At 37.7% G+C, this 26,542-nt stretch overlaps 1 protein-coding gene across 4 annotated transcripts in view; it reads left to right on the top strand.

Annotated features, from left to right (window-relative positions):
• The window catches only part of FAM149B1 (family with sequence similarity 149 member B1), a 43,740-nt gene that overhangs the window by 2,744 nt on the left and 14,454 nt on the right, over positions 1-26,542 (top strand). For 3 of the 4 annotated variants that reach the window (XM_049854885.1, XM_049854886.1, XM_049854884.1), the window contains exons 2-6: positions 5,185-5,289; positions 7,018-7,147; positions 17,505-17,647; positions 18,363-18,479; positions 23,236-23,406. In XM_049854885.1, the coding sequence (XP_049710842.1) occupies positions 5,185-5,289; positions 7,018-7,147; positions 17,505-17,647; positions 18,363-18,479; positions 23,236-23,406 (666 nt within the window). Of the gene's footprint in view, positions 1-5,184; positions 5,290-7,017; positions 7,148-7,654; positions 7,780-17,504; positions 17,648-18,362; positions 18,480-23,235; positions 23,407-26,542 lie in introns of those variants that run through there. The other variant, XM_049854887.1, reaches the window with a different exon arrangement.

Below are 26,542 nucleotides of genomic sequence, written 5' to 3'. Positions count from 1 at the left end.
TTGATTTCTGTAACATAGAAGTAATACCTATTTCATAGCAAAGTCTATGTAAAGTGATGACACAGGGCTGGACCATAAATGGCCATATCCTTATCCTCACTCACCTTTACTAACTACAATACTAAATAAAGACAATCTAAGACAAGATTCCTCCTTGCCTTTCAGAAACTTATTAAGCAATAGGATATGCATACAGTAGCAATTCAAATAGTAAGTTCTTTAGAAACTAGGGAGAAGTAATCATTTCCCAATAAAGTGAACAGGGCTTAGCTAAAAAACGTCTGTTTTTGTAATTAATTCCCACTATTCTGAGGGTGGAGGAGCCCTGGTGGAGCAGTGCTTAAGTGCTCTGCTGCTAACAGGAAGGTCAGTTGCTGGAACCTGCCCGCTACTTGGCAGAAAAAGGTGGCAGTTGGCTTCCGTAAAGATTACATCCTTGGAAGCCCTTTGGGGCAGTTCTACTCTGTCCTATAGAGTCACTATGAGTTGAAATCAAGTCAACAGCAATGAGTTTGATTTTGGTATCCTGAGAGTAAGATAAACTACCAAATGGAAAAAAAAAGTTGTTAGGTGCCGTCAAATTGGTTCTGACTCATGGCGATTCTGTGTACAACAGAATGAGACACTGCCCAGTTATACGCCATCCTCACAATCATTGTTATGCTTGTGCCTTTTGTTGCAGCCACTGTGTCAGTCCATCTCATTGAGGGTCTTCCTCTTTTTTGATGACCGTCATCTTTACCAAGCATGATGTACTTCTCCAGGGACATCTTGCTTGGTAACATGTCCAAAGTATGTGAGATGAAGTCTTGCCATCCTCGATTCTAAAGAGTATTCTGGCTGTACTTCTCCCAAGACAGATTTGTTTGTTCTTTTGGCAGTCCATGCTATAGTCGACATTCTTCACCAACACCATAACTCAGAGGCGTCAATTCTTCTTTGGTCTTCTTATTCATTGTCCAGCTCTTGCATGTATATGAGGCGATTGAAGGCACCATGGCTTGCGTCAGGCACAACTTAGTCCTTAAAGTGACATCTTTTCTTTTTAACACCTTAAGGAGGTCTTTTGCAGCAGATTTGCCCAATGCAGTAATTTCTTGACTGCTGCTCCCGTGGGTGTTGATTGTGGATCCAAGTAAAATGAAATCATTGACAACTTCAATCTTTTCTCCATTTATCATGACATTGCTCATTGGTCCAGTTGTGAGGATTTTTGTTTTCTTTATGTTGCGGCGTAATCCATACTGAAGGCTATGGTCTTAGATCTCCATCAGTAAGTGCTTCAAATCATCTTCACTTTCAGTAAGCAACGTCGTGTCATCTCCATAATGCAGGTTGTTAACGAATCTTCCCTGATTGCTGATGCCTCATTCTTCTTCATATAGTCCAGCCTCTGGGATTGCTTGCTCAGCGTACAGATTGAATAAGTATGGTGAAAGGATACAACCCTGACACATACCTTTCCTGACTTTACACCATGCAGTATACTCATGTTCTGTTTGAACAACTGCCTCTTCATCTATGTACGGATTCCATATGAGCACAATTAAGTGTTCTGGAATTCCCATTCTTCAAAACGTTATCCATAATTTGTTATGATCCACACAGTTGAAAGCCTTTGCATGGTCAATAAAACACAGGTAAACATCTTTCTAGTATTCCCTGCTTTCAGCCAGGATCCATCTGACATCAGGAACCATATCCCTGGTTTGTTGTCCTCTTCTGAATCCAGCTTGAATTTCTGGCAGTTGCCTGTTGATATACTGCTGTAGCCGCTTGTGAATGATCATAAGTAAAATTTTACTTGTATGTGGCATTAATGATATTGTTGGACAATTTCAGCATTCGGTTGGATCACCTTTCTTTGGAATAGGCATAAATATGGGTCTCTTCCAGTCTGTTTCCAGGTAGCTGTCTTTTAAATTTGTTGGCATAGATGAGTGAGCACTTACAGTGCTGTATCTGTTTGTTGAAACATCTCAATTGGTATTCTGTCAATTCCTGAAGCCTTGTTTTTCAGACAGAGTCTTCAGTGCAGCTTGGACTTCTTCCTTCAGTTAAAAAAAAAAAAGTTGGTTTGCACTTATTGGGCAAGAATTATTGACCCAGTGTAGTTCTGTTTCTTGTTTTCTGTTGTTGAGTTGATACTCTGAAAAATTAACTCTCCTGAAAGATTCCCTTCTAGACAAGTCAGAATTATGTAGATCATGAAGATAAAATGCATCTAAATGAGAATAAATTAAAAGCAATTTTTATTTTAGGTGTTATAATGACGAAGACCATCAATGAGATGGATTGACACAGTGGCTGCAACAATTGTGGGGATGATGCAGGCCTGGGCAGTGTTCCGTTCTGTTCTACATAGGGTTGCTTTGAGTCAGAACAGACTTGACGGCACTTAACAGCAATGATGATCTGTTTTGTGGCAGTAACTTTAGTTTTCTACCTAACAGTTCCAGATTATAGATGTTAAAAAGAGTTTGGAAAAAGTGATTTCGAACATACAGGTTAACATTTTTTAATGAAAAATTCTAAATATAAACAATCATATAGAGAATAATGTAGTGAACCCCTATACAACCATCACCCATATTCAGTAGTTATCAAAATTTTAATGTATATGCTTCACCTCTCTTCTTTGTTTGCTTTTTTCTTACCCTCTCTGTGCCGCACTTGTGAAAGAAAGCAAAACCCCAGGCACTATCATTTTACTCCTCTATACGTCAGTATGCATCTCTAAAAATTATGGCTATTTTATTATATAACCACAATGCTATTATCAAATTTAATAATATTTCCTTATATTACTTAATTCCCACTTTATAATCAGGTTTCCTTGGCAGTCTAAAAAAATGTCTTAAGTCTCTATTTCATCACTGCAGTCTGTATTTTTGATCCCTGACACTGCCTTATAGACAAGTTTTTGCTTGTAGGAGCACTGAATGAGAGATGTCCAGATAGCTGTGCACAAGCCCAATTCCACGGTTAGAGAAATAATTTAAAATGCAAGCTTCCCTAACTGGGCCCTTAATTTTTTCTTTATATAAAAAAACAGCACAATTCACTAAAAACTCAGATTATTCATTTTGAGACGCTTCATAGCCAGACTACTGGGATTGAATCCTGACCCCATCACTTACTAGCCATACGGCCTTAAAACAGATTTTATAACCTATCTGTGCCTCAGTGTCCTTTCCTATGAAATAAGAGTATTAGAAATTTATTGTACATTTGCATAGTAAAGGCCCTGGGAAGACCTGTAGTAAAGAAGCCTGCATAACTTTGTTTAACCTGTTTCCTAAATTTATTATACTATAGAATTTTATGGGGAAGGAAAGCCTACTTTTGATGATTAGGACTGGTACGTGTAATAATTGACCCTAGAGTTTATTCCTGTGTACGTACTGAACTCTCTAGAGCACCACTGTCCAATAGAAATATAAGCCACATACGTAATTGTAAATTTATATTTTGAAATAATTTATAGACTCGTGGGAAGTTACAAAAATAGTACATTGGGCTTCCCCCAATGATGCCATCTTATATAACAACAGTATGATATCAAAGCCAGGAAACTGACACTGGTACGATACTATTAACTAGACCACAGACTTTATTCAGTTTTCATATGTACTCACTTGTGTGTTCTGTACAATTTGATTCTATTTATAGAGTCACGTAACCACCACCACAATCAAAACACAGAGCTGTTCCATAATACCAGGGAACTTCCTTGTGTACCCTTTTATAATTGCACCCATCTTCATTCTTGTCTCTATCCCTTGGTAACCACTAATCTCCACCTTTGTTGTTTTGTCATTTTGTGAATACATCTACTCCTCACTTTTCGATATGGTTAGGCTCCAAAGAACAGGTTGTTATGTGAAAGTCTGCATTATGTGAAAACGGAGGATGACCATATCAGATCACAAAATGGAGGATGACTATATCATTACATAACTGTCAAATTATTATATAACTGCCAAGCCACTGAGAATTTTGGCCCAGCCAGGTTGATGCAAAACCTTAACCATCACAGCCAACGTTACTTTTTTTTTTTTTTAATTGTGCTTTAGGTGAAAGTTGACAGCTCAAGTTAATTTGTCATATAAAAATTTATACACATATGACACTAGTTGCAATCCCTGTAATGTGACCGCACACTCTCCCTTTCTGTGCTGGGTTTCCCACGTCCATCCAACTAGCTCCTATCCCTTTCTGCCTTCTCATTCTGCCTCCGAACAGGAGCTGTCCATTTAGTCTCGTGTATCTGCTTGAACTAAGAAGCACACTCTCCATGGGTATTATTTTATGTTTTATAGTCCAGTCTAATCGTTGTCTGAGGAGTGGGCTTCGGGAATGGTTTTAGTTATGGGTCAACAGAGAGTCCAGTGGCCGTGTCTTCCAGGGTCCCTCTGGTCTCAGTGAGTCCATTAAGTCCGATCTTTTTAGCCAGTGTTACTCTTGTCCTGCGTCTTGCATTCTTTACTGCCAGACGTACATTGTTAATGTGCAAAATAGTCAATAGTGGATTTTTTATTATTGTCGTAAATGCCGAATGTCGGATAACGAGATAGTCGATAAGTGAGGAGTAGGTATATTATATAAATGGAATCAGAGAGCATATAACCTTTTGAGGTTGGCTTTTTTCACTAAGCACAATGCACCTGAGGCCCATTCAAGTTGTTGGGTATATCAGTACTTCATCTTGTACTGCACATGCAGGTTGTCTCGGAGGTGATCCTAAGATCCCAAGTAGCTACAAGACTACTAGGATGAGGACCCCAACCAGTAGCATCAGCCCATCTATGGGTGCTACATCTATCTAGTCTGATTGAGTGTAAGTGTTGGCAAATTAAAGCCATTTCATTACTCACAGAAAGCAGAGAGCAAACAAGAATAGTTCCATGGTGAGCCAGTCCACCCTGAGCCCAAAGGCTATCTGGGTGGAGATAAAATTAAAAAGATATTATACTTTCTTCTTTTTGTACTAAGACTTTGAAAACCAGTATGTTTCACACTTAAAGTATGTCTCAATTCTGACTAGCCCCATTTTAAATACTAGTGGAGTGGACAGTGCACTTCTGTAGCAGCAGGAAGTAGGTGACTAACTTCTAGATCAAGTTACTGAAAAGTACAATTTTTTTCTTTACGGGAAATGTAACTTTCTTTTATCTTTCACAGGAAAGGAATAACACAATATGCTCTTAATCATCATCCCCTGCCAGAGCGACTGGATGAAATTTCCTCCACTAATGACAGCCACGAGAAAGACACAAGTTCCCCAAGGTAGGAGCACAGCCTACTGGCTTGCTTATTGCTCTTGCTAACGGCAGAGGTTTTACTTATTACCTTAGGATTGATACCAGGCTTTTTAGCTTCGCATCGTACAAATGAAATAAGAATTTTTGTCACATATCTTTAGTACTTCCATTCTGGAACAGCTAATGGCAGTAACATCATACTCATTTTCATAACTTTTGAGAAGCAGTTTTTTGAAGTAGTTAAAAGCATAGATGCAGGAAGAGCCTGACGTGTGGTTTTTAAACCTTGTCTCTGCCACTTATCTAGCTGAGTGACATTGGTCAAGTTACTGTATTTTTTGTGAATAATGCGCCCACGTAAATAACGCGCCCACACATACAACGTGCAGAACAATGAAACTAAGTGAAACAGTTCTGGCACAGTGTGCCCATGCATATACCACACATGTGACATTTCTAGAAGTGAATTTTGGCCTCATTAACCCATCCTCTCATATTACAGATACATCATATCATTCTGTTCGTTTTCTTCTGTTCATTTTCTTTAATCTCCTGCTTATGCGTATAAAAATAATCTGAAAATGTTACTTTTGATCATAATTGTGTAATAAAGGTATAAGCCATGGTCAAGAAGTCATGGATCCAGTTTGGTAGGCCCCCCGGTAATTTGAAAATCAAACAATTCAAACTGCGTTTGTTTCTAATAAAGTTGATAATTATAGTGTATTAGGTCAACAGTGTTGAATGCAAAAACCTTATCAGATCATGTTAAGTGAAACTATTAACTTATGTTACCCAAAAACAAAACCAAACCTGTTGCCATCAATTACAACTCATAGTGACCGTATAGGACAGACTAGAACTGCCCTGTAGAGTTTCCAAGGAACGGCTGGTAAATTCAAACTGCCGACCTTTTGGTTAGCAGCCGAATGCTTAACCACTGCGCTACCAGAGCTCTGCTAAGTTAGTTTAATTATGTTTTCTTAGTGTCAATGGAAGTTAGCAACATGTTAAATAAAAAAAAATTGGCATAGCACACTTATGAAAATAATACACGGGGGGGTTATGCAGTTAGAAGAAAAATGTATAATGCACATGTATATGGTACTTACCTTGAAAATAGTATTTCTTATAGGGTGTTGTAAATATAAATGAGATAAAGTACAACTTATCACAATGCTGGCATATGATCAATGCTGAGTAAATATTACCTGCTGTTACTCTTTTGAGAAATAGTACAGAGGAGATTGTAACCTCAAAGAGGCGTCTAAGAAGCAATATGATATTACAGTAAAACTTTAGAGTCATAAAATCTGAGTTTCAAAACCTGGCACTAAACCTCAGATTCTTTGTTTTTAAAATGGGGCTAATTGAGTTCTACACCACCAGGTTGTTGCAAGGATCAAATGAGGTAGTATCTGTAAAAGTGCTTGGTAGACTGTGAAAGTGTTCAGATACTCCTGTTAACATTTCCGAAATGTCGTTAGTGGTCGAGAGTATCTGTTATAGGGGGACATTAAAGTATTCACTGTAAGCTATTACTAGACTTATTTAGAATGGCTGGCATCAATTCTGTAGGAATTAGGCAGACTTCTTCATGATGCTCAAATTTCAAGTTCCTTGTTTATTTTTACCTCTATGGATACATTAGTACACACACGTATCACCTGATAAATTGTGAGTAGTTAACGCTCAGAAATTTGAGGAAATATGAGAAGTTTTCTGTTTTCTCTCCTTCCAACTATGCATGTAGTGAGTCTGACATCACACAAGAATCACCTATTACATCAGCCGACACTGGAAATTCAGGGTCTGCTTTTCCGAGTTATACGGGCACAGGAATCTCCACTGAAGGCAGCTCGGACTTCTCCTGGGGATATGGTGTGAGTTGTATGTTACCGATCTGGTGGAGTGCTTGAAGACCATTCTGGATGTTATGATTTGCTGGTTTTGTCAGTGTATTTCATTCCTTTACTCTCCTGCGTTGTTTCTAATCATTTTATTACTTAAAGTTACCACATTTATAATAGTTGTAAAGAAGCCTCAATCCTCCCCCTCCTCAGTATTTGTTTTGTTCTGTGGCCATAGTCATTGAGACTTAGAGGTAATAGTGCTTGACTTAAACATTTGTAGGTTAATATGGATCTGGGATTTGGACTCAGTCCTTCTGCTGTGGCCAGCCCACTAATCTGTAGCCTCTCCACCACTGATACGTTATCTTGGTGTTAAAATGTGCTTGGCTTCTTTGACTTAACAATGTTTACAAGGTTCATCAATGGTGTAGAATGTATCAGTACTTATTTCCTTTTTATAGTCAAATAATATTGCATTGTATGGATATACTGTATTTCGTTTATCATTTCATCAGTTCATGGACTTTTTTTTTTTAGTTGTTTCCACTTTTTGGCTATTATGAATAATGCTGCTAAGAATATTTGTGTGGAATTTTTTCTGTGGACATATGTTTTCATTTCTCTCGAGTACATACGTAGGAGTGGAATAGCTGGGCTATATGGTAAGTCTATAGTTAACTTTTGGAGGAATAGTTTTTTTTTTTTTTACATTTATTGCCATGATTGTGATTTTTTTCGTGGTTTCTTGTTAATGTATAAATATTGTTGATCTTTCCCTTGTATTAAATAAATATTTCATTTTAGGTATAGCCATATCTATATCAGAGTAGATAATTCCTTTGAAATGCATTATTTTTTTCTAAGGTTGCATCTTTAGTTAATGAAATTCCAGTTTTGAGATCAAAGTTGCAATAGCTGCATAAATTTAGTAAATTTAAAAAATTTTGAAACAGTCTTAAACTTAGAGAAGTTGCAAGTGCAGTAAAAAGATCTAATTTTTCTTTACCATTTGAGAGTAAGTTACCAAAATGATACCCCTTACACCAGTTATTTTAGTACTTCCTATAAACAAGCACATTCTGCTACATAACTAGAATAAAAACCAAAAACCTGTTGCCATCGAGTTGATTCCAACTTATAGCGACCGTATAGGACAGAGTAGAGCTGCCTCATAGAGTTTCTAAGGAGTGGTTGGTAGATTCGAACTGCTGACCTTTTGGTTAGCAGCCAGGCTCTTAACCACTGCGCCACCAGGGCTACAGTAACTAGAATATAACAATCAAAATCAAAAAATTAAAATTTGACAGATTACTACCATCTAATCTTGTCCCAATAATATCCTTTGTAGCAAAACTTCAGTTCACATTATCATTTTTCTTTAGTCTCCTTCAATCTGGAACAGTTCTTAAATCTGTGATATCACAGATATGAGCTTGTTTTTCTTATTGCATTCTGTCAGGTGGCACACGATTTTGATTTGTCCCATTATTGATGATATTCACTTTGATCACTTAGTTAAGTGGTGGAAGCACCTTAATTATTATGTTTTCCTTTGAATTTAAAACATATTTTGTGGAGGAAGTACTTTGAGATTATTTAACTATCTTGTTTCTTATCAAACTTCCCATTTATTCATTTATTTGCATCAGTGTGGACTCATGGATTCCTATTTTATTCATTGGGTTATAATCCACGATTATCATTATTTATTTTGATGGTCAAATTATCCCACATTTGGCCAATGAAAGCTGTTACAAGCAGGCTTCTATGTCATTTTGACATGTTTTCATCCTTCTTTCACACTTACTTTCTGGCACAAAGATTTTCCAGACATATTTTGTATTTTCCTTGCCACAGTCCTGGAATCAGCCACTTCCTCAGGGAGCCCTGTTTCTTTTAGTGCAGAATAGTATTTAGAAATCAAGATTTGGGTGCTAAGTATACTGGTTACTTTTGTGGTGTCAGTAGTTCGAGGATATCTCGATGAACAGAACTAGGGGAATGTATGTATTCCTTCTCTTCCAATCTGACATGACAAAGTTGGCTCTAGTTTTATCCTGTTTCATATTTGCAACTCATTTCTCTAGCAGTGAGAAACCTCATTCCCATTATCCGTAATGTGTTTACTTACTTGATTAATCCTACTGAATATAACCAATCTACCACATTTGCCCTGTCTCCTCACCTCTGTGAATGCCCTTCTTACTCTGTTGAGGCTTCAATACCAAACACTGGGCCACTGCCTTCCCCACTGCTCTTTGAATCTTTTCTTCATTCTGCTCAGACTCAGACACCTCATGTTGGCCTAACCCCATTTAAAGACCTTTCTCACCCTGTTTGGACTCTCACCTTATGAGGGGCTACCTCCTTCCCGTCATGGTAGCGTTCTACTAACTTTGGCTCCAACATTACAAGCTGTCTGCCCTCCCACGTGTACATCCTCCTCATCTCACTTGTGTTCTTACCCTCTGCAACAACCTGCTGTCCCATACAAACACCCACTGTGGCAGGTTGTATTTTCAAAAGCCATGCCAATATACATCCCATCCCACATTGTTTTCTTACAAGATGGTGATACTTCTCCATTGAGAAGTAGGGTCTTTGTTCTTTCCCTTGAACCTGGATGGGCCTTTTAACTGCCTCAGTCAATGGAATGTAGTGAGAAAGATACCACATGACTTCCTAGGTTAGGCCATGAAAGGCCATTCAACTTCTGCCTGGCTCTTTCTGTCTTTCTCTGTATGCTTGCCCATAGACTCCAGCTAGCGTGTTGTGAGATCACATGGAAAGGTTTATGTGGAGAGAAACTGAAGTTTCCAACTGAAAGCTAGCATCAACTGCCAGATGTGTGAGTGAATGAGCATTCTAATGATTTTAGCTCCTAGCTTTCAAGTCTTTCAGCTGAGGCCCCATCCACTGTGGAGCAGAGACAAGTCATTGCTGCTGTGATCTGTGCAAATTCCTGACCCATACAAACTTTGAGAGATAATAAATGATTATTGCTCTTTTTAGCCATTGAGTTTTGGAGTAATTTGTCACACTGTCAAAGTAACTGAAACATCTCTCTCACACTGCTCAAGGTTACAAAAACCACATAGAGACTGTCTTGGGTTCTTACCACATGCCAGGCCATTCTCCTTCGTGAACATCCACCTTACCTTGCTTGGGTTCTAATTTTATACGCCAAGCTGCCGTCACATGTCGATGTCTTCCTCATTCTCTTCTGACTTTGAAACCGCATGGTAGTAACTCTTCTCAGGTATTAGTTAATAAGGACCGCATATCTGCAGTCCCTGAGAGAAAAAAAACTTATAAGGCGAGCCCGTTTGCCTTGGCTCTTTGCGTGGAGACAGTTTCTTGACTATGGAATAGTGATCTAGAGTCCAGACAGAGCATGGTGGTCTTGCTGTGCTGAGGATTCAGAAATCAGAGTTTAAGGCGCTTGGAATCTATAAGGCGGGGGAGAGATGGGCTCTAGAAATTGTAAATAAATAAAACAAAAGTACATATTTTTATAGTGATTTCCTTAAAGGATAACTGACTGAGTTGTAATCGACTCAATGAGAAAGGGCTTGGTTTTGATTTTTTAAGATTAAGTTTATAATATATGTAGAACTAAAAGGTGAGACAACTACAGCTTAAAGGATAACTGTTTCTAGTGAATTCTATCAAATATTTATTGATTTATTTTTCCATCAAATATTTAAAGAAGACATAACAACAATCTTTCAAAAACTCAAAAAATGGAGGAGGAACACTTTGCAACTCATTCTGTGAGGCCAGATAAAGACATCACAAGAAAAGAATTCTCTATGTAAAAAATCATCAAGAATCCACAAAAACTGTTAGAACTAATGAACGAGTTAACAGGGCCACAGGATACAAGATCAGTATACAAAAATCAATTGTACTTTTTTATACATCTAAATACTTAAAGAAGACATAATATCAGTTCTTCACAAACGCTTTCAGAAAATAGAAGAGGGAGAAACAGTTCCTAACTCGTTCTGTGAGGCTGGTATTACTCTTATACCAAAGTTACACAGAGATATCACAAGAAGAGAAAACTACAGTATCTCTCTTGAATGTAGATACAGAAACTTTAAATTATTAGCAGACCAAATCCAGCAACAGAAAGGGACTATTTTCCCAGACCAAGTGGGATTCATCCCAGGAATGTGTAGGTGGTTGAACATTTTATGGAGGGCTCTGGGATCAGATAGTGGTGATGGTTGCACAACTTTGTAGATACATGAAAAACCTCTGAATTGTGCACTGTTAAAGGGTGGATTTTATGATACATGAATCGTATCTACATAAAAATCAGTTTCTATAAATTAGCAATGGACAATCTGAAAATTAAATTTAAAATTCACAGTTGAACAAAAATATGCAATATTTGTACACTGAAAATTATAAAATATTCTTGAGAGAAATTAAAATTTAAATAAATGCAGAGACATTCCATATTCATGATTTAGAAGATTACATGTTATTAAATGGCAATTTTCCCCAAATTGATCTATATACTTAATGCATTCCCTAGCAATATCTCAGCAGGCTTTTTTTTTTTCTTATAGAAATTGATCAGTTTATCCTAAAATGGAATTGCAAAGGACCCAGATTAGTAAAACAGTTTTGAAACAGAAGAACAGAGCTAAGGGACTTGGACTACCCCATTTCAAAACTTAATATAATGCTGTAGTAATTAAAGCAGTGTCGTGCTAATATAAGAATCAGCACATAGATCAATGGAACAGAATTAGAATCCAGAAATAAAACCTTACGTTTATGATTAATTGATTTTTAATAAAGATGCCAAAGCAATTCAATAGGGAAAGGATCCTTTTTTTCCCACATATTACGGGTACGGTTGGATAGCCATATGCGGAAAGATTAATTTAGATCCTTAGCTCCAATCATACAAAAAATTTACTGAGAATGAACTGTAAACCTAAATATAAGAGTAGAGCTATACATTTTCTAGAAGATAACATGTAAAAATCTTCAAGACCTTGGGTAGGCAAAGAGCTCATTCACTTGACACCACCAAAAGAATGAGCCATAAAAAATTTGCAAATTCATTTCATTTCAAAATTAACATCTTTTGCACTCTGAAGTACACCATTAAGAAAATTAAAGGAAAAGCCACAGACTGGGAGAAAATATTCTTAACACATATATCTGACCAAGGACATATCTAGGCTATGTAAAGAACTCTTAAAACTCAAGAAGAAAAATAAACCAGTTGAAAATATGGGTACAAGCCCTGAACAGACACTCCATGAAAGAAAATATATAAATGGCTAAGTAGTATATAGAAAGATACTCAACATCATTAACCATCAGGGTTAAAACCATCATGATACACCATTTCACATCCACTCGAGTTGCCAAAACTAAAAAGACTGACAATACCTAGTATTGGCAAGGGCGTGGAGCATATTTAATGCTCACACATATTTAACACATTTAATGCTTATTGATGGGAATGCTAAATTGTATGCCCACTCTGAAAAATAGTAATTTCTTGTAACGTTAAACATACCTTTATTATATGACTCAGCAGTTCCACTGCTAGGTATTTATCCAAGAGAAATGGAAGTATATGTCCAAAAAAAGACTTATACATAAGTGTTCATATCAGCTTTATTTATAATAACCAAATACTGGAAATAACTGAAATGTCCCTCAACAGGTGAGTGGGTAAACAAGTTGTTGCATATTCTTACAATGAAATACCTCTCAGCAATAGAAAATTATGAATACTAATACATACAACAACATGGATGAACCTCAAAAATATTCTGTTGACTTGATGGTCTGACTGAGACTGGAGGAACCCCAGAAGACACGGCCCCTGGACTTTAAGACATAAAATGATACTCATGAAGAGTGTGCTGCTTAGTTCAAGTAGATACTTGAGACTAAATGGGCGGCTTCTGTCCAGAGTCGAGATGAGAAGGCAGAAAAGGACAGGAGCTTGTTGAATGGACATGGAAAATCCGGGGTGGAAAAGAGGAGTGTGCTGTCACATTATAGAGAGAGCAACTACGGCCACATAACAATGTGTGTATAAATTTTTGTATGAGAAACTAACTTAAGCTGTGAACTTTCACTTAAAGCACAATAAAAACAAAGTAAAAAAAAAAAAAGAAAAATTCTGCTGAGTGACAGAAGCCAAATATTAAAAAGTATATCCTGCATGTTTGCATTTAGATGAAATTCTAGAACAGACATAGCTAATTAACAGCGATAGAAACCAGGTAAGTGGTTTCCTGGTGTGCGGAACTTGGGAGAACTTTGACTGCAGAAGAGCATGAGGGAACATTTGGGGTGTTGGAAGTGTTCTATATCTGGATGGGAAATGATGGTTACTTGGGTGAATGTATTTTTCAAATCTCATTATACTGTACACTGAAAATGTGTGTATTTTATTGTATGTAAATTAAATCTCAAGTTAATTAAATTTTTAAAATCCTGAAGAAAAAGGATAAAATAACCCAAAAATCTGTTGCCGTTGAGTTGATTCCAAACTCATAGTGATCCTATTGGACAGAGTAGAACTGCCCCATATGGTTTCCAAGGAGTCCCTGGCAGATTTGAACTGCCAACCTTTTGGTTAGTGGCCGTAGCTCTTAACCACTATGCCACCATGGCTTCCAAAGGACAAAATAGTATCCATTAAAATTATCGTAGGACAATGGAATACTGCGCAATGATAAAGAACAACGATGAATACGTGAAACATCTAACATGGAAGAATCTGGAAGGTATTATGCTGAGTGAATTAGTCGCAAAAGGACAAATATTGTATGAGACCACTATTATAAGAACTCAAGAAAAGATTTAAACACAGCAGAAAACATTCTTTGATGGTTACAAGGGTGGGAAGGGAGGGAGAGGGGTATTCACTAATCAGCTAGTAGGCAAGAATTATTTTAGGTAAAGGGAAGGACAACACACAATACAGGGGAAGTCCGCACAACTAGACTAAACCAAAAGCTAAGAACTTTCCTGAATACAACCAAACACTTTGAGGAACGGAATAGCAGGGGCGGGGGGCGGGGGCTGGGGACCATGGTTTCAAGGGACTTCTAGGGTAACTGGCATAACAAAGTCTATTAAGAAAACGTTCGGGATCCCACATTGGTGAGTGGTATCTGGGGTCTTAAAAGCTAGCAAGTGGCCATCTAAGATGCGTGAATTGGTCTCAGCCCATCTGGAGCAAAGGAGAATGAAGAACACCAAAGACAAGGAAAATATGAGCCTGAAAGACAGACAGGGCCACATAAACCAGAGACTCCATTAGCCTGAGACCAGAAAAACTAGATGGTGTCTGGCTACCACCAATGACTGCCCCGACAGGGAACCAACATAGAGTCCCTGATGGAGCAGGAGAAAAGTGGGATGCAGACCTCAGATTCTAGTAAAAAGACCAGACTTAATGGTCTGACTGAGACTGGGGGGACCCCAGAGGTCATGGCCCCCAGACTGTCTGTTAGCCCAAAACTAAAGCCATTCCTGAATCCAACTCTTCAGACAAAGATTAGACCAGACTATAAGGCGTAAAATGATACTGGTGAGGAGTGTGCTTTTTTAAGTTCAAGTAGAAACAGGAGACTATGTGGGCAGCTCCTATGGGGAGGCAAGATGAGAAGGCAGAGGGCAACAGGAGCTGGTTGAATGGACACAGGAAATACAGGGTGGAGAGGAGTGTGCTGTCACATTGTAGGGAAAGCAACTAGGGTCACATGCCAATGTGTATATAACTTTTTGTATGAGAAACTGGCATGAATTGTAAACTTTCACTTAAAGCATAATAAAAAAATTGAAAAATTATTGTAGGTTTTTAAACAAAACAGGTGGAAATTTTAATTTAAGAACAGATAGATATGAAGCACCAGTTAAAAATCTTGGAAAAGAATAGTATTTGAATTATATCTCAATAGAGAAGGTAAACTGGACTCAGTGAAAGAGAATAGCAGTGAATTCAGTGATAGCCCTGAGGAAATCACCTGAACTAGAGAGCTAAACGGAGACCCTGGTTTCTGAGTTTCTGTCTGGGGTAAGATGAAAATTTTAGAAGTGAATAGTGGTGATGGCAGCACAACATGGTAAATGTAATTAATGTCACTGAATTGTACATTTAAGAATGGTTGAAATGGCAAACTTTTTGTTGTATATATTTCACTGCGATAAAAAAATTTAAAAAGATATTATAAAAGAAAGGAGCCCAGGTAGTGCAATGTTAAGTGCATGGCTGCTAACCTAAACGTTGGCAGTTTGAATCCACCCAGTGGCTCCACGGGAGAAAGACCTGGCAATCTGCTCCCATAAAGATTACAGCCTACGAAACCCTATGGGACAGTTCAGCTCTTCACATGGTGTCTCTATGAGTCAAAGATCGACTCGACAGAACCTGACGACAACAATCATAAAAGACAGATTACATGTAATGGGATGAAAATAAAACTAACAAGAGATTGCTCACAATTAACAATAGATGACAAATGATAATAGTATATTTTCAAACTGCTAAGGAAAAAATCATTATCCAGATATACTATATTCAGTCAAACAGAAAACCAAGCCATTGGCTGTCAAGTAGATTCCAACTCATGGTGACCCTATGTGTCAAAGTAGAACTGTGTTCTATAAGGTTTTTAATGGCTGATTTTTTAGAAGTAGATTGCCAGGCCTTTCTTCTGAGGCACCTCTGGGTTGATTCAAACCTCCAAACGTTTGGTTAGCAGCTGTGTGTTAACCATTTGCTGCACCCAGGGACTCCTGTCATTCACTATTGAGGGCAAAATAAAGACATTTTGAAACATCTACAGAACAAGAACATTCCTATCCATAGGTACTCATTGAAAGAACTATTTAAGGGATATGGCAGCAGGAAGAAAAATAAACCAGAGAAAGGAATGGGAGACCAGAAGCAACAAAGAGCAAAGTAATTGGTAAAACTGGTAAAGCATATTGATAAATCTAAATCACGACTATAAACAAGTAATAACGTTTTGGCTGTTTTAAAATAATGCTAAAATTCAAGATAAAAATAACATGGAAGATGTTTACAGAGAAGTCAAAGCAAATTAAAGTTCCTGATATGTTTTAGTGGAGGGCAGAAACTTTGAAAAACTTTAGACTTTGCTAGAAAAATAAGGGAGTTATTTAGGAATACTAAATTTTAAGTATAAACACTCAGAATATGAACATAATAGCTTCCTAATTGTTAAGGGGAATAAGGAGAATTAAATGCAACAGAAGGCAAAGAGAAAAACACAAGAAAAAGCAGAATAAATAGAAAACAAAATAAATGGTAGAAATAAGTCCAAATATTGTACAATATTACAATAATTGTAAGCAGATAAAACCCATACAAAGACAGAGACTCTGAAATTGGATTTTGAAAACCCAGCTGTATGCTATTTAAAGAAACATACCAAACAGAATCACACGGAAATGTTGAAAACAAAGGAATGGGAAAAGTTTTACCAGGCCGATACTAGCAAAAGAAAGCTGGCATGAGTAGAATTTAAGAAAAGTATTTAATAGGAAAGAATAACAAGTTTCACTAGGACTAGGAAAGTTCTGCACCCTCCCCTCAGCTTGAGAACAAAAAGTATAGAAAATTTAAAAAAATATTTTTGTGGCAGGGACTAAAGTTAACCTTCATATCTACCTTAAAAAAAAAACCCAGTGCCGTCGAATAGCAAGTACTTTTTTACATGGTAGAAAGTGACTTCCACTCTTGGAAGTACGTATTTCTCATTTTACACTTTTTGGAGAGGGCATAACTGTTCTTCCAGAGGAATGTAAAAGGATACATAAATATACATAGATGCAGCAGTAGAGGTTAAGCAGGGGGGTGATATCAGCAGATTAGCATTTTATAGTCATCCCTCTGGCTGTTAGTATAGGATGGGTTGCAGGAGGCAAGGATAGTGGTATATAACACATCGTCAGGTGAAAAATGCATAACGCAAAGCAATATATACAGAATTATCTATCTACTGTATGCTTTAAAAAAAAATACTAGAACCAAACAAGTATGCCAAAATTTAGCAACCATCTTTGAGTGGTGAGATTATAATTTTTTTCTAAATTTCCAATACAATAAACAGCATTTATATGATGGAGAAAGCGTTACTCTTTAAGAAATAAATGTTTCTGTAAATTTTCTTTAAATATGAATAGAGAGGGCATCTGAAAATTTTGTGAGATCTAAGAACTCAGTAATTTAACTCCTCTTTCCTGGAAACTCAACAATATTTCAAATAGACTTAATTTTAAAAACCAAAATCTGGTTGCTTTCAACCTTTATAATTTTTAATAGAGATTGAAGCCCACCTGAACATTTTGGGGGGATGTTTTCTTCCAGGAACTTGATCAGAATGCCACTGAAAAGGTCCAGGCAATGTTCACAGCCATTGATGAGCTCTTGTATGAGAAGAAGTTGAGCGTACATACAAAGAGTCTTCAAGAAGAGTGCCAACAGTGGACATCTAGCTTTCCTCACCTCAGGTACCGAAGCCCCAGAATTGATTGACTTGTATTCATGGATGATCAAGTGGATTTCCAAAAAACCTTGTATTCTGAAATTTTATGGCATAGTTTTAATAAATGTAATTAACACCATTGTTGTATAAAACATTAGCTGAGAGAAAACTCAAGTTGGTAGAAGTTTGTTGGAGTTTCCATAATTCCCAATATGCCTTCCTAATCAAGTAAAATAGTTTCTATACCTGAAGCTGAGATCTGTGTTGTGGCTCACCAAAGAGTTCTTCTTTTCAACAAGGTGGTCAGAAAATGTGCTTGTTTACACTGTTATCTACAAGTAATTCTTATGTGTACTTGAAAGCAGACTCTATCAGTGCCACTCACAAGTTCTTAAGAATGTAATTCAGTTTTCACTAATTTGGCGTGGCCTCCGTTCCATTTTGGCTGATACTTTGTGAAAATCATTATAGAGGATGGAGGGCACCTTAAGGAACTGCTACTCAGTTTTCTTGCATTTGTTTTTAACTCCTGGGACTGGAGATTTACCTTTCCATGTGCATTCTTTGGAAGAGAGTAATATGGCTCTGGATTCACATTTTCTCTCAAGAACCATTTTTAATCAGTGTCAAACTAAGTGGTTCTATAGAACCATGATATTTATTCCAAAAATACCTAGGTTTTATATGTAGTTGCTAGATGAAGGTGCTTAATTTTGTCTCTGGGTTTCTTCATTTTGAAGGATTCTGGGTAAGCAGATAATCACTCCGAGTGAAGGTTATAGATTGTACCCTAGGTCCCCTTCTGCTGCTTCAGCTTCACATGAGGCAACCTTGCCTCAAGAAAGAGATTCTACTATGTAAGTATTCTAATGTTTAAGTATTCACGTATTCTAATATGTAAGCGCTATATCCTACTGTTGTACTAAGGGACTAAGACATTTCTTCCTATTTACTAGTATTTAGTAAAGCACAGCAAACTGTAAGATTGACCATAGTCTTTGTGTATATTAAATTTTTTAATATCATTTATGGTTCAAACTGTCAGACATTACCTAGGGTTTAAAGATCTTTTTGTTATTCACACCTAGATCTCCATTTATACTTCTCTATCTCTGTCTCTGTCACTACATCCATGTCTACATGTACCTGTAACTCCAGCCACTGCCTTTGGAGTAAATGTGTATTTATAGACTGGTTTTTTAAAAAATTAAGGGTCTGAGAGACTTTAAAACGTTTTTTTTAAAATGTCAAAAAGTAATTTTTTCTTAAACATGTAATATTAATTACAACTAATATCTTCACAGAAGTTAAACTGAAAACTAACTTAAAATGGCTAATTCTTTTAAACTTCAAAATTTTTTTTTTTATTGTACTTTAGATGAAGGCTTACAGAGCAATCTAGCTTCTCATTAAACAATTAGTATACATATTGTTTTGAGACATTGGTTACCAACCCTACAACATGTTAACACTCTCCCCTTCTCGACCTTGGGTTCCCCATTACCAGCTTTCCTCTCCTCTCCTGCCCTCTAGTCCTTGCCCTTGGGCTGGTGTGCCCCTTTAGTCTCATTTTGTTTTATGGGCCTGTCTAATCTTTGGGTGAAGAGTGAACTCAGGAGTGACTTTATTATTGTACCTGGAATCTGAAGATATGACTCTTTCTCCAACCATTCTTCTTTTCAGTCTAACCTCTAAGAGTATTTTTTTTTTTAACTTTTATTGAGCTTCAAGTGAATGTTTACAAATCAAGTCAGTCTGTCACATATAAGTTTACATACATCTTACTCCGTACTCCCCCTTACTCTCCCCCTAATGAGTCAGCCCTTCCAGTCTCTCCTTTCGTGACAATTTTGCCAGCTTCCCACTCTCTCTATCCTCCCATGCCCCCTCCAGACATGAGATGCCAACACAATCTCAAGTGTCCACCTGATATAATTAGCTCACTCTTCATCAGCATCTCTCTCCCACCCACTGTCCAGTTCCTTTCATGTCTGATGACTTGTCTTCAGGGATGGTTTCTGTCCTGTGCCAACAGAAGGTCTGGGGACCCTGGCCGCCAGGATTTCTCTAGTCTCAGTCAGACCATTAAGTATGGTCTTTTTATGAGAATTTGGGGTCTGCATCCCACTGATCTCCTGCTCCCTCAGGGGTTCTTTGTTGTGCTCCCTGTCAGGGCAGTCATCGATTGTGGCCTGGCTGGTCTCAGGATGATGTAGGTCTCTAGTTCATGTGGCCCTTTCTGTCTCTTGGGCTCTTAGTTGTCGTGTGACCTTGGTGTTCTTCATTCTCCTTTGCTCCAGGTGGGTTGAGACCAATTGATGCATCTTAGATGGCCGCTTGTTAGCATTTAAGACCCCAGACGCCACATTTCAAAGTGGGATGCAGAATGTTTTCATAATAGAATTATTTTGCCAATTGACTTAGAAGTCCCCTTAAACCATGGTCGCCAAACCCCTGCCCTTGCTCCGCTGACCTTTGAAGCATTCATTTTATCCCGGAAACTTCTTTGGTTTTGGTCCAGTCCAATTGAGCTGACCTTCCATGTATTGAGTGTTGTCCTTTCCTTCACCTAAAGCAGTTCTTATCTACTAGTTAATCAGTAAAAAACCCTCTCCCTCCCTCTCTCCCTCCCCCCCTTGTAACCACAAAAGTATGTGTTCTTCTCAGTTTATACTATTTCTCAAGATCTTATAATAGTGGTCTTATACAATATTTCTCCTTTTGCCTCTGACTGATTTCGCTCAGCATAATGCCTTCCAGGTTCCTCCATGTTATGAAATGTTTCACAGATTCGTCACTGTTCTTTATCGATGCGTAGTATTCCATTGTGTGAATATACCACAATTTATTTACCCATTCATCTGTTGATGGACACCTTGGTTGCTTCCAGCTTTTTGCTATTGTAAACAGAGCTGCAATAAACATGGGTGTGCATATATCTGTTTGTGTGAAGGCTCTTGTTTCTCTAGGGTATATTCCGAGGAGTGGGATTTCTGGGTTCTTCATTTTTTTTTAATTCTTTTATCTGATCTTCCCTCAAATAAGTTGGTGTCAGGTCCTTTATCTTGAGTCTCACTAATTCTGACTTCCATTGCCTCAATTCTGCTTCTATGACTTTGTATTCATTTGTCTAATTCTGAAACTTTTTTGTTTATCTTCTGGATTTCTGTTTGCTGTCTCTCTCTGGATTCTTGCAGCCTGTTAAGTTTGTCATTATGCTGTTCTATAATCTTCTTAAGTTCCTCTATTGCTTTGTCTGTGTGTTCCTTGCCTTGTTCTCCATTTTGTCTGATCTCCTTCCTGATCTCTTGAAGAGTTCTGTATATTAATCTTTTGTATTCTGCCTCCATTAATTCCAGGAAATTCTCTTACTCCAGAAAATTTCTTGATTCTTTGTTTTGGGAGCTTGATGAAGCCATCATGGTCTGCATCTTTATGTCATTTGATACTGACTGTTTTCTCCAAGCCATCAATAAGTTGTTAAATTTATTTATTTTATGTTTTCTTACTGTGTCCTAGCTTCTTGTTTTTTTGTGTTTTGATATGCCCAAATAGGCTGCTCTTGTGAGGTAGTTTGGTTATTGGTGCCTTGGAAGCTCTAGCGTCCAGTCACCAGGTGGTTAGATCTGTTACTAGGCATGTGAGCCCAGAGTCCGTTTACTTTCTTGTATGGATTCAGCCCAGGTGTCCAGGTAGTTGGTCACCAAGTGTGTGGTGCAGGCTCTTATCTACCGTACTGGATGGGCAGGGGTGATTGATGTAGGCACAGGTATCTGGCTGCAGTAGGGTGCCACACACTGAGCAAGGCAGGGGGCTGACAGCTGTCCCTGAGTGTGTGGAAGGAAAGCATGTCCCTGTTTCCTAGAGTGCTTAGGTGGGTAGGTTTTGCAGCCAGACTATGGGCACCCAGTGCTGTTGGCTGTAAGGACTGGAAGGTACCACTTATTCTTGGATCCCTGCTGCAACTGGCTAGGTGGCATGGGTGGAGCCACCAGTCCTCAGGCCCCTGATGTGGGTAGGTGAGGACCCTGCTTAATGGGTAGAATGGTGTCAAACATCATGAACCTACCTCTCCACCATATAACTGAAGCAGTTGAAGTTAGACTTCAGGTATATACCCCGTCGTACTGTGCTAATGAGGGCTTACATTGTTGAAATGGGCCCACACAGGTCTATGCAGAGGTAAAAGGCATTCAAAGTCTTTGGAGCCCTTATGCCTGTGCCTAGGCAACGGGGGTGTGCCTGCCCTGAGTTTCTGACTTAGGGGAGCTGGCAGATTATTCTTTCCTGTTTGTTACTTTGTTCCCTGTCTAAGGCTGGGAGAATGGTTCAGGGCATGTGATGAGTTCTACTTCCGGCCCAGGGAACACAGCAATCACTGAAGCCGGCCTGGGACTCAGTGCAGAGTGGGGAGAGGGACAGGTAAATGGGAGAGAGGTTTTTCCCAAATGGGTGTTTTTTGATCCGTGCGGTAGGTTAGACACATACACTTCCTTATCTTTTGCCAATTGAGTGCCACTTTTCACTCGTTCTGGAGGGTTGAGTAGACTCTGCTGCTCAGTCTCTCCTGATGTGGAAAACGCATCCTGAGTGCAATTGGTTGCCTCGCTGTGCAAGCCAGCCGATCCGCCTTGCAGGGGGCCAGATCCTGCCAGGTCAGGTCTGGCAACTCCTTGTTGCTTTTGAACTGTCTCTCGCTTCCTCTGCTGCTCAGTCCAGTTCCTCAACTTTGCCTTTGAATGTTCAGGGCTCTTAGCATGGCATATATAATTGATTCATTTGTTTCAGGTCTTTGTCGTAAGAGGGACCACAGGAAGCATCTGACTACGCTGCCGTCTTGGCCCTGCCTCCAGTAATAATTCTTATAGCTAAATCTTATAGCTCATATCCTCAAAGGAAATCTCTAAAAATGAAACCATTAGATCAAGGGGTTTATTTTAAGGCGTTTAACACATATTTTCAAAGTGTTTTCTGGTGAGGTGTTCCTGCCAGCCATGTTAAGAGTTTATTCTTTTTTCCCATTAAAAAAAAAATTTAAGACAAAAAGAAGTATAAAGAATATTGCAAAGCATAGATTGGTTATATTTAGTATTTGTTTAAACTGAGAGCCATTCTTAAAAATTGTGTTGCTCAGATTTGACTGACTTCCTCCAACATAAACCTATTAAAATGAGTGAGTCATCACACACTCACTGAATACCAGGAGATGGAGAGAAATTTAACTGTAATAAGATAGGATCCCTGCCTCTAAGGAGCATACATTTCCAGCAACGATGGAGTTACGGAAATAAGCGTATATCCTCCGAGATACCTTAAAGGTGTAATTAGGAATATAAATGTTCTTAGATTTTTTTAAAACTTACTTTATAGCTGTGTCTGTTGTATCCGAAAGATAGCAAAAAGCAGTATTAGATATCGCATAGTGGCAGAGTAGGTCTGTGGCCAGTATTTATTTTTCTTGTTTTGAGAAATAGTAGGTTATTGAGGCTTCCAGTAGTCCAGGAAGGTGTCACCAGGGCAAGCGGGGTTTGAGCTGAAATTCAAGAAGGGCTGTGTTGCTGTGAGAACTGTTAAGGTTGTGCATAATTCACACCTGCTTTTTCCTTCTTCCAGATTCGGCATAAGGGGAAAGAAGTTAAATTTTTCATCTTGTTACACTCATAAAGCATCTTCCATTGCCAAATCTCCTAGTTTGTGTTCTGTGAAAAGAGAAGAAGAGGAAGACTGTGTGATCATCTCGGAAGGAATAATAGAGGAATACCTAGCGTTTGACCGCACAGATATGTGAGTATTAGGTCTTTTGAAGCTCTTTACTACTTTCCTGTTTTGTGTATTAATACTTTTTTTCCTAAAATATACTGCCAATATTACCTGTAATTAAGTTTATGTCAATTTCTGTTGTGTACTTTCTGGTATTTCTCAGGTGTCCAGAATTAATCTTAGCTTAAAAAAAAAAAATTTTTTTTTTTAGTTTAATCAAATTCCTATTGTTTCCACATACCAGGTTTACTTGTGTATTTTCTTCCTTCGCATGTGCCTTTTCCTGAGATTAGAGATTTTAAAATGAGATTATTTTTCTTTACATAATTTCATTTTATCACCAGTAAATATTGGAAACTCTGAAACTCATTAACAGAGCAGTTGTTAACATAAATCCTGTTTGAAAAAATGTATATATGATTTATATAAAACCTCTTATTTGGTACAGAAGTTTACGATTAATAAAGCTTATTTATATCCATTCTTACCATATTGTGACAATAGTCCTGTGATATAGATATTATTTACCCTCTTTATAAAAGAGGAAATTGAGAATCAGAGTAGTTAAATGATTTATCCAAGGTAAAGCTGAAATCAAAATGTTACTTATCCAATTCTAAATTCTTTGCTCTCTTCACTATTCCATGCTACCTTTGTGAAATATTAACCTCCTAAACTATTCCTCTAAGCCTTTAAAAGTTCCACAGTTGATAGTCAGAGCAGCACCACTGAAGGCAGTGAGAACTGTATTTAGGCTGTGAGGCTGGGGTTAAGTTCTAGGTAATGTTGTGTAACATGATTTTGGACTCACTTCTCTTCTCCCCATCCCATTTCCTACTGAGCCTTGCTTACCTTGTGCTAAATGCACACAGGCCTAGGCCCAGCTAAACATAACCCAGATTTCTGTACATCACACCACTGAGCTCGCTTACTAGTACAACTAAATCATAAGCAGGTTCTTTTCGTTTTCCAGAGGCTGCCCCACTCCCCTTCACTTTACCTGACCTGTGTCAAATTCTCTCTTTCTCCTCTTCCTTTTTCCCCAAATCAAATGCTCCCTTGGTTTTTTAAAACTGGTTTCACTAATTTAAAATAAGATGTAAATGGCTGATAGGTGTCACCTTTTCCAGATAGTAAACCCGAATGAATTTTCAGATAATACAGAGAAAATTTTTAGAAAGGGAGCTTTCCCTTAAGAGATACCACCAAGATATCTGGTTGTAAAATGACAGAGTGGTTGGACCTTTAGAATATTCCTAAATGAAAAAACTGAAATCTAGAAATAAACCAAAACACCTGTAGGAAATTAGTATATGCAATGATTTCAGCAAATGATTTTGGTATAACATAGAAAAAACATCTGGGGAAAAAGTAAGTTTCCTAATTTCTTTCTTATACAAAAAATAAATTTCACGTGTATTAAAGATTTAAATGTAACAAAATGACCTAAGTTGTAAGAGAAAACATAGAAAACAGATTTTTCTTTTTAATAATCTGGAAATGAGATGGGCTTTCTAATTATAACACAAATCTGTGAGTCATCTAAGGAAATTCCTCTGAATGAAATTTATGCATAGGAAAAACTCATGAAGTAAAAGACAAATGATACACTGGGAAAAAATATTTGCAATTTGTACATAAACAGTTAATTTCTTTAATGTGTAAATCGACTAGGAAAAGACTAATGAAAAAAAGGCTAAGGACATGAATAGTCATGTCCTTAGTTTATAAAAAGAAAATTACATGAATAGTCATGTCCTTAGTTTGTAAAAAGAAAATTACATGAATAGTCATGTCCTTAGTTTATAAAAAGAAAATTACTTTTAAATATATGAAATGAAATTCAGCCTCATTCACAGTTAGAGGTGCAAATTAAAACTATGAGATCCCATTTTAATTGTCAAATTGACAGAGAACAAAAAAATCAAGAAGTTTGATAATTCCTTGAGTGGGTAAACAGGCATATTCTTTCACCGCTGGAAAATTAAACCACCTTTTTAGAGGGAAATAAGAATTTTTGAAATTCATATACCTTTTGACTCAGTTTTATTTATAGGAATTTATCCTACAGATGTGATTACCAGTGTAGCCAAAGAACTACGTATAAGGATAACAATTGCAGTGTTGATTATAATAACAAGAGATTGGTTGATCAGTCTAGTTAGATATGGTATATCTATTCAATGAAATATTTTATAAAAAAGGTAGATTTATGTGTATTGATAGGGATCAAGGGCCAAGATACATTGTTAAATTAAGAAAGTAAGTGCAGTACAGTGTAGTGTGCAACTGTCTCTCTGGAACTATGTATAATGTTTGTTTCTAGGATTGAGGACTGAGAGACATGTAGGAGATTTCTTTTTCACTGCATATCTTTCTGTACAATTTGGAATTTTTTAATCATATGCATGTGTTATCTACTCTAAAAAGAAATATACATTTAAAAACAATTAATACTACTCAGCTTACTTTCCTACTTAATGCCAACCCAGCTTTTGGGGGAGAAGGAGGAGAAGAGTTTGTGGCTGCCCTACATAATCCTCTTAGCCCGTTCTTTCCTGCCTATAGTTTCCTATTTAATTCTTGAGACCTCTGCTGCCATAGGGGTAACTCTCACTGTAGAGGAGATATTTCTCCTGTCTCAAGCCAGTTCCAGAATTTGCTTTGTCTTAGTTTATAAGACCAGGGAGTGAGCAGATCCATTAACTGGATTTTTTTCACCAGAATCCTGGGGCTTTTGGTACTCTTTCCTCGGCTAACTGAGAGCCTCTGGATTGCAGATACAGTAGTTTTCAGAAGAGCCCCAGGGTAGCTTGCCGTGCTCCTTAGCTACCTTTCTTTTCCCTTCCAGCCAACTAACAAGTGTTTATTTGGCTTAATAAAAATATACTAGTGTTAATAATGGAGAAGCTCAATATCATGAGTCAGAACAAGGCCAGGAGCAACGGCAGAACATTGTTCATTGCAAGTTTAATGAACAGAAGATTTCAAAGGGCAGCTTGAGAAGACAGAATAAAGTATTATGATGAAATATGCAAAGACCTGGAGTTATAAAACCAAATGGAAGAACACTCTCCGCATTTCTCGAGCTGAAAGAACTGATCTAAAAATTCAAGCCTGGAGTTGCAATCGTGAAGGTTTCTATGAGCAAAAAATTGAA

Source organism: Elephas maximus, chromosome 16 (assembly GCF_024166365.1).
Source record: "Elephas maximus indicus isolate mEleMax1 chromosome 16, mEleMax1 primary haplotype, whole genome shotgun sequence".
NCBI lineage: Eukaryota > Metazoa > Chordata > Mammalia > Proboscidea > Elephantidae > Elephas > Elephas maximus.
Note: the sequence above shows the minus strand (reverse complement) of the source record. Positions and strands in the feature narration are given on the sequence as shown.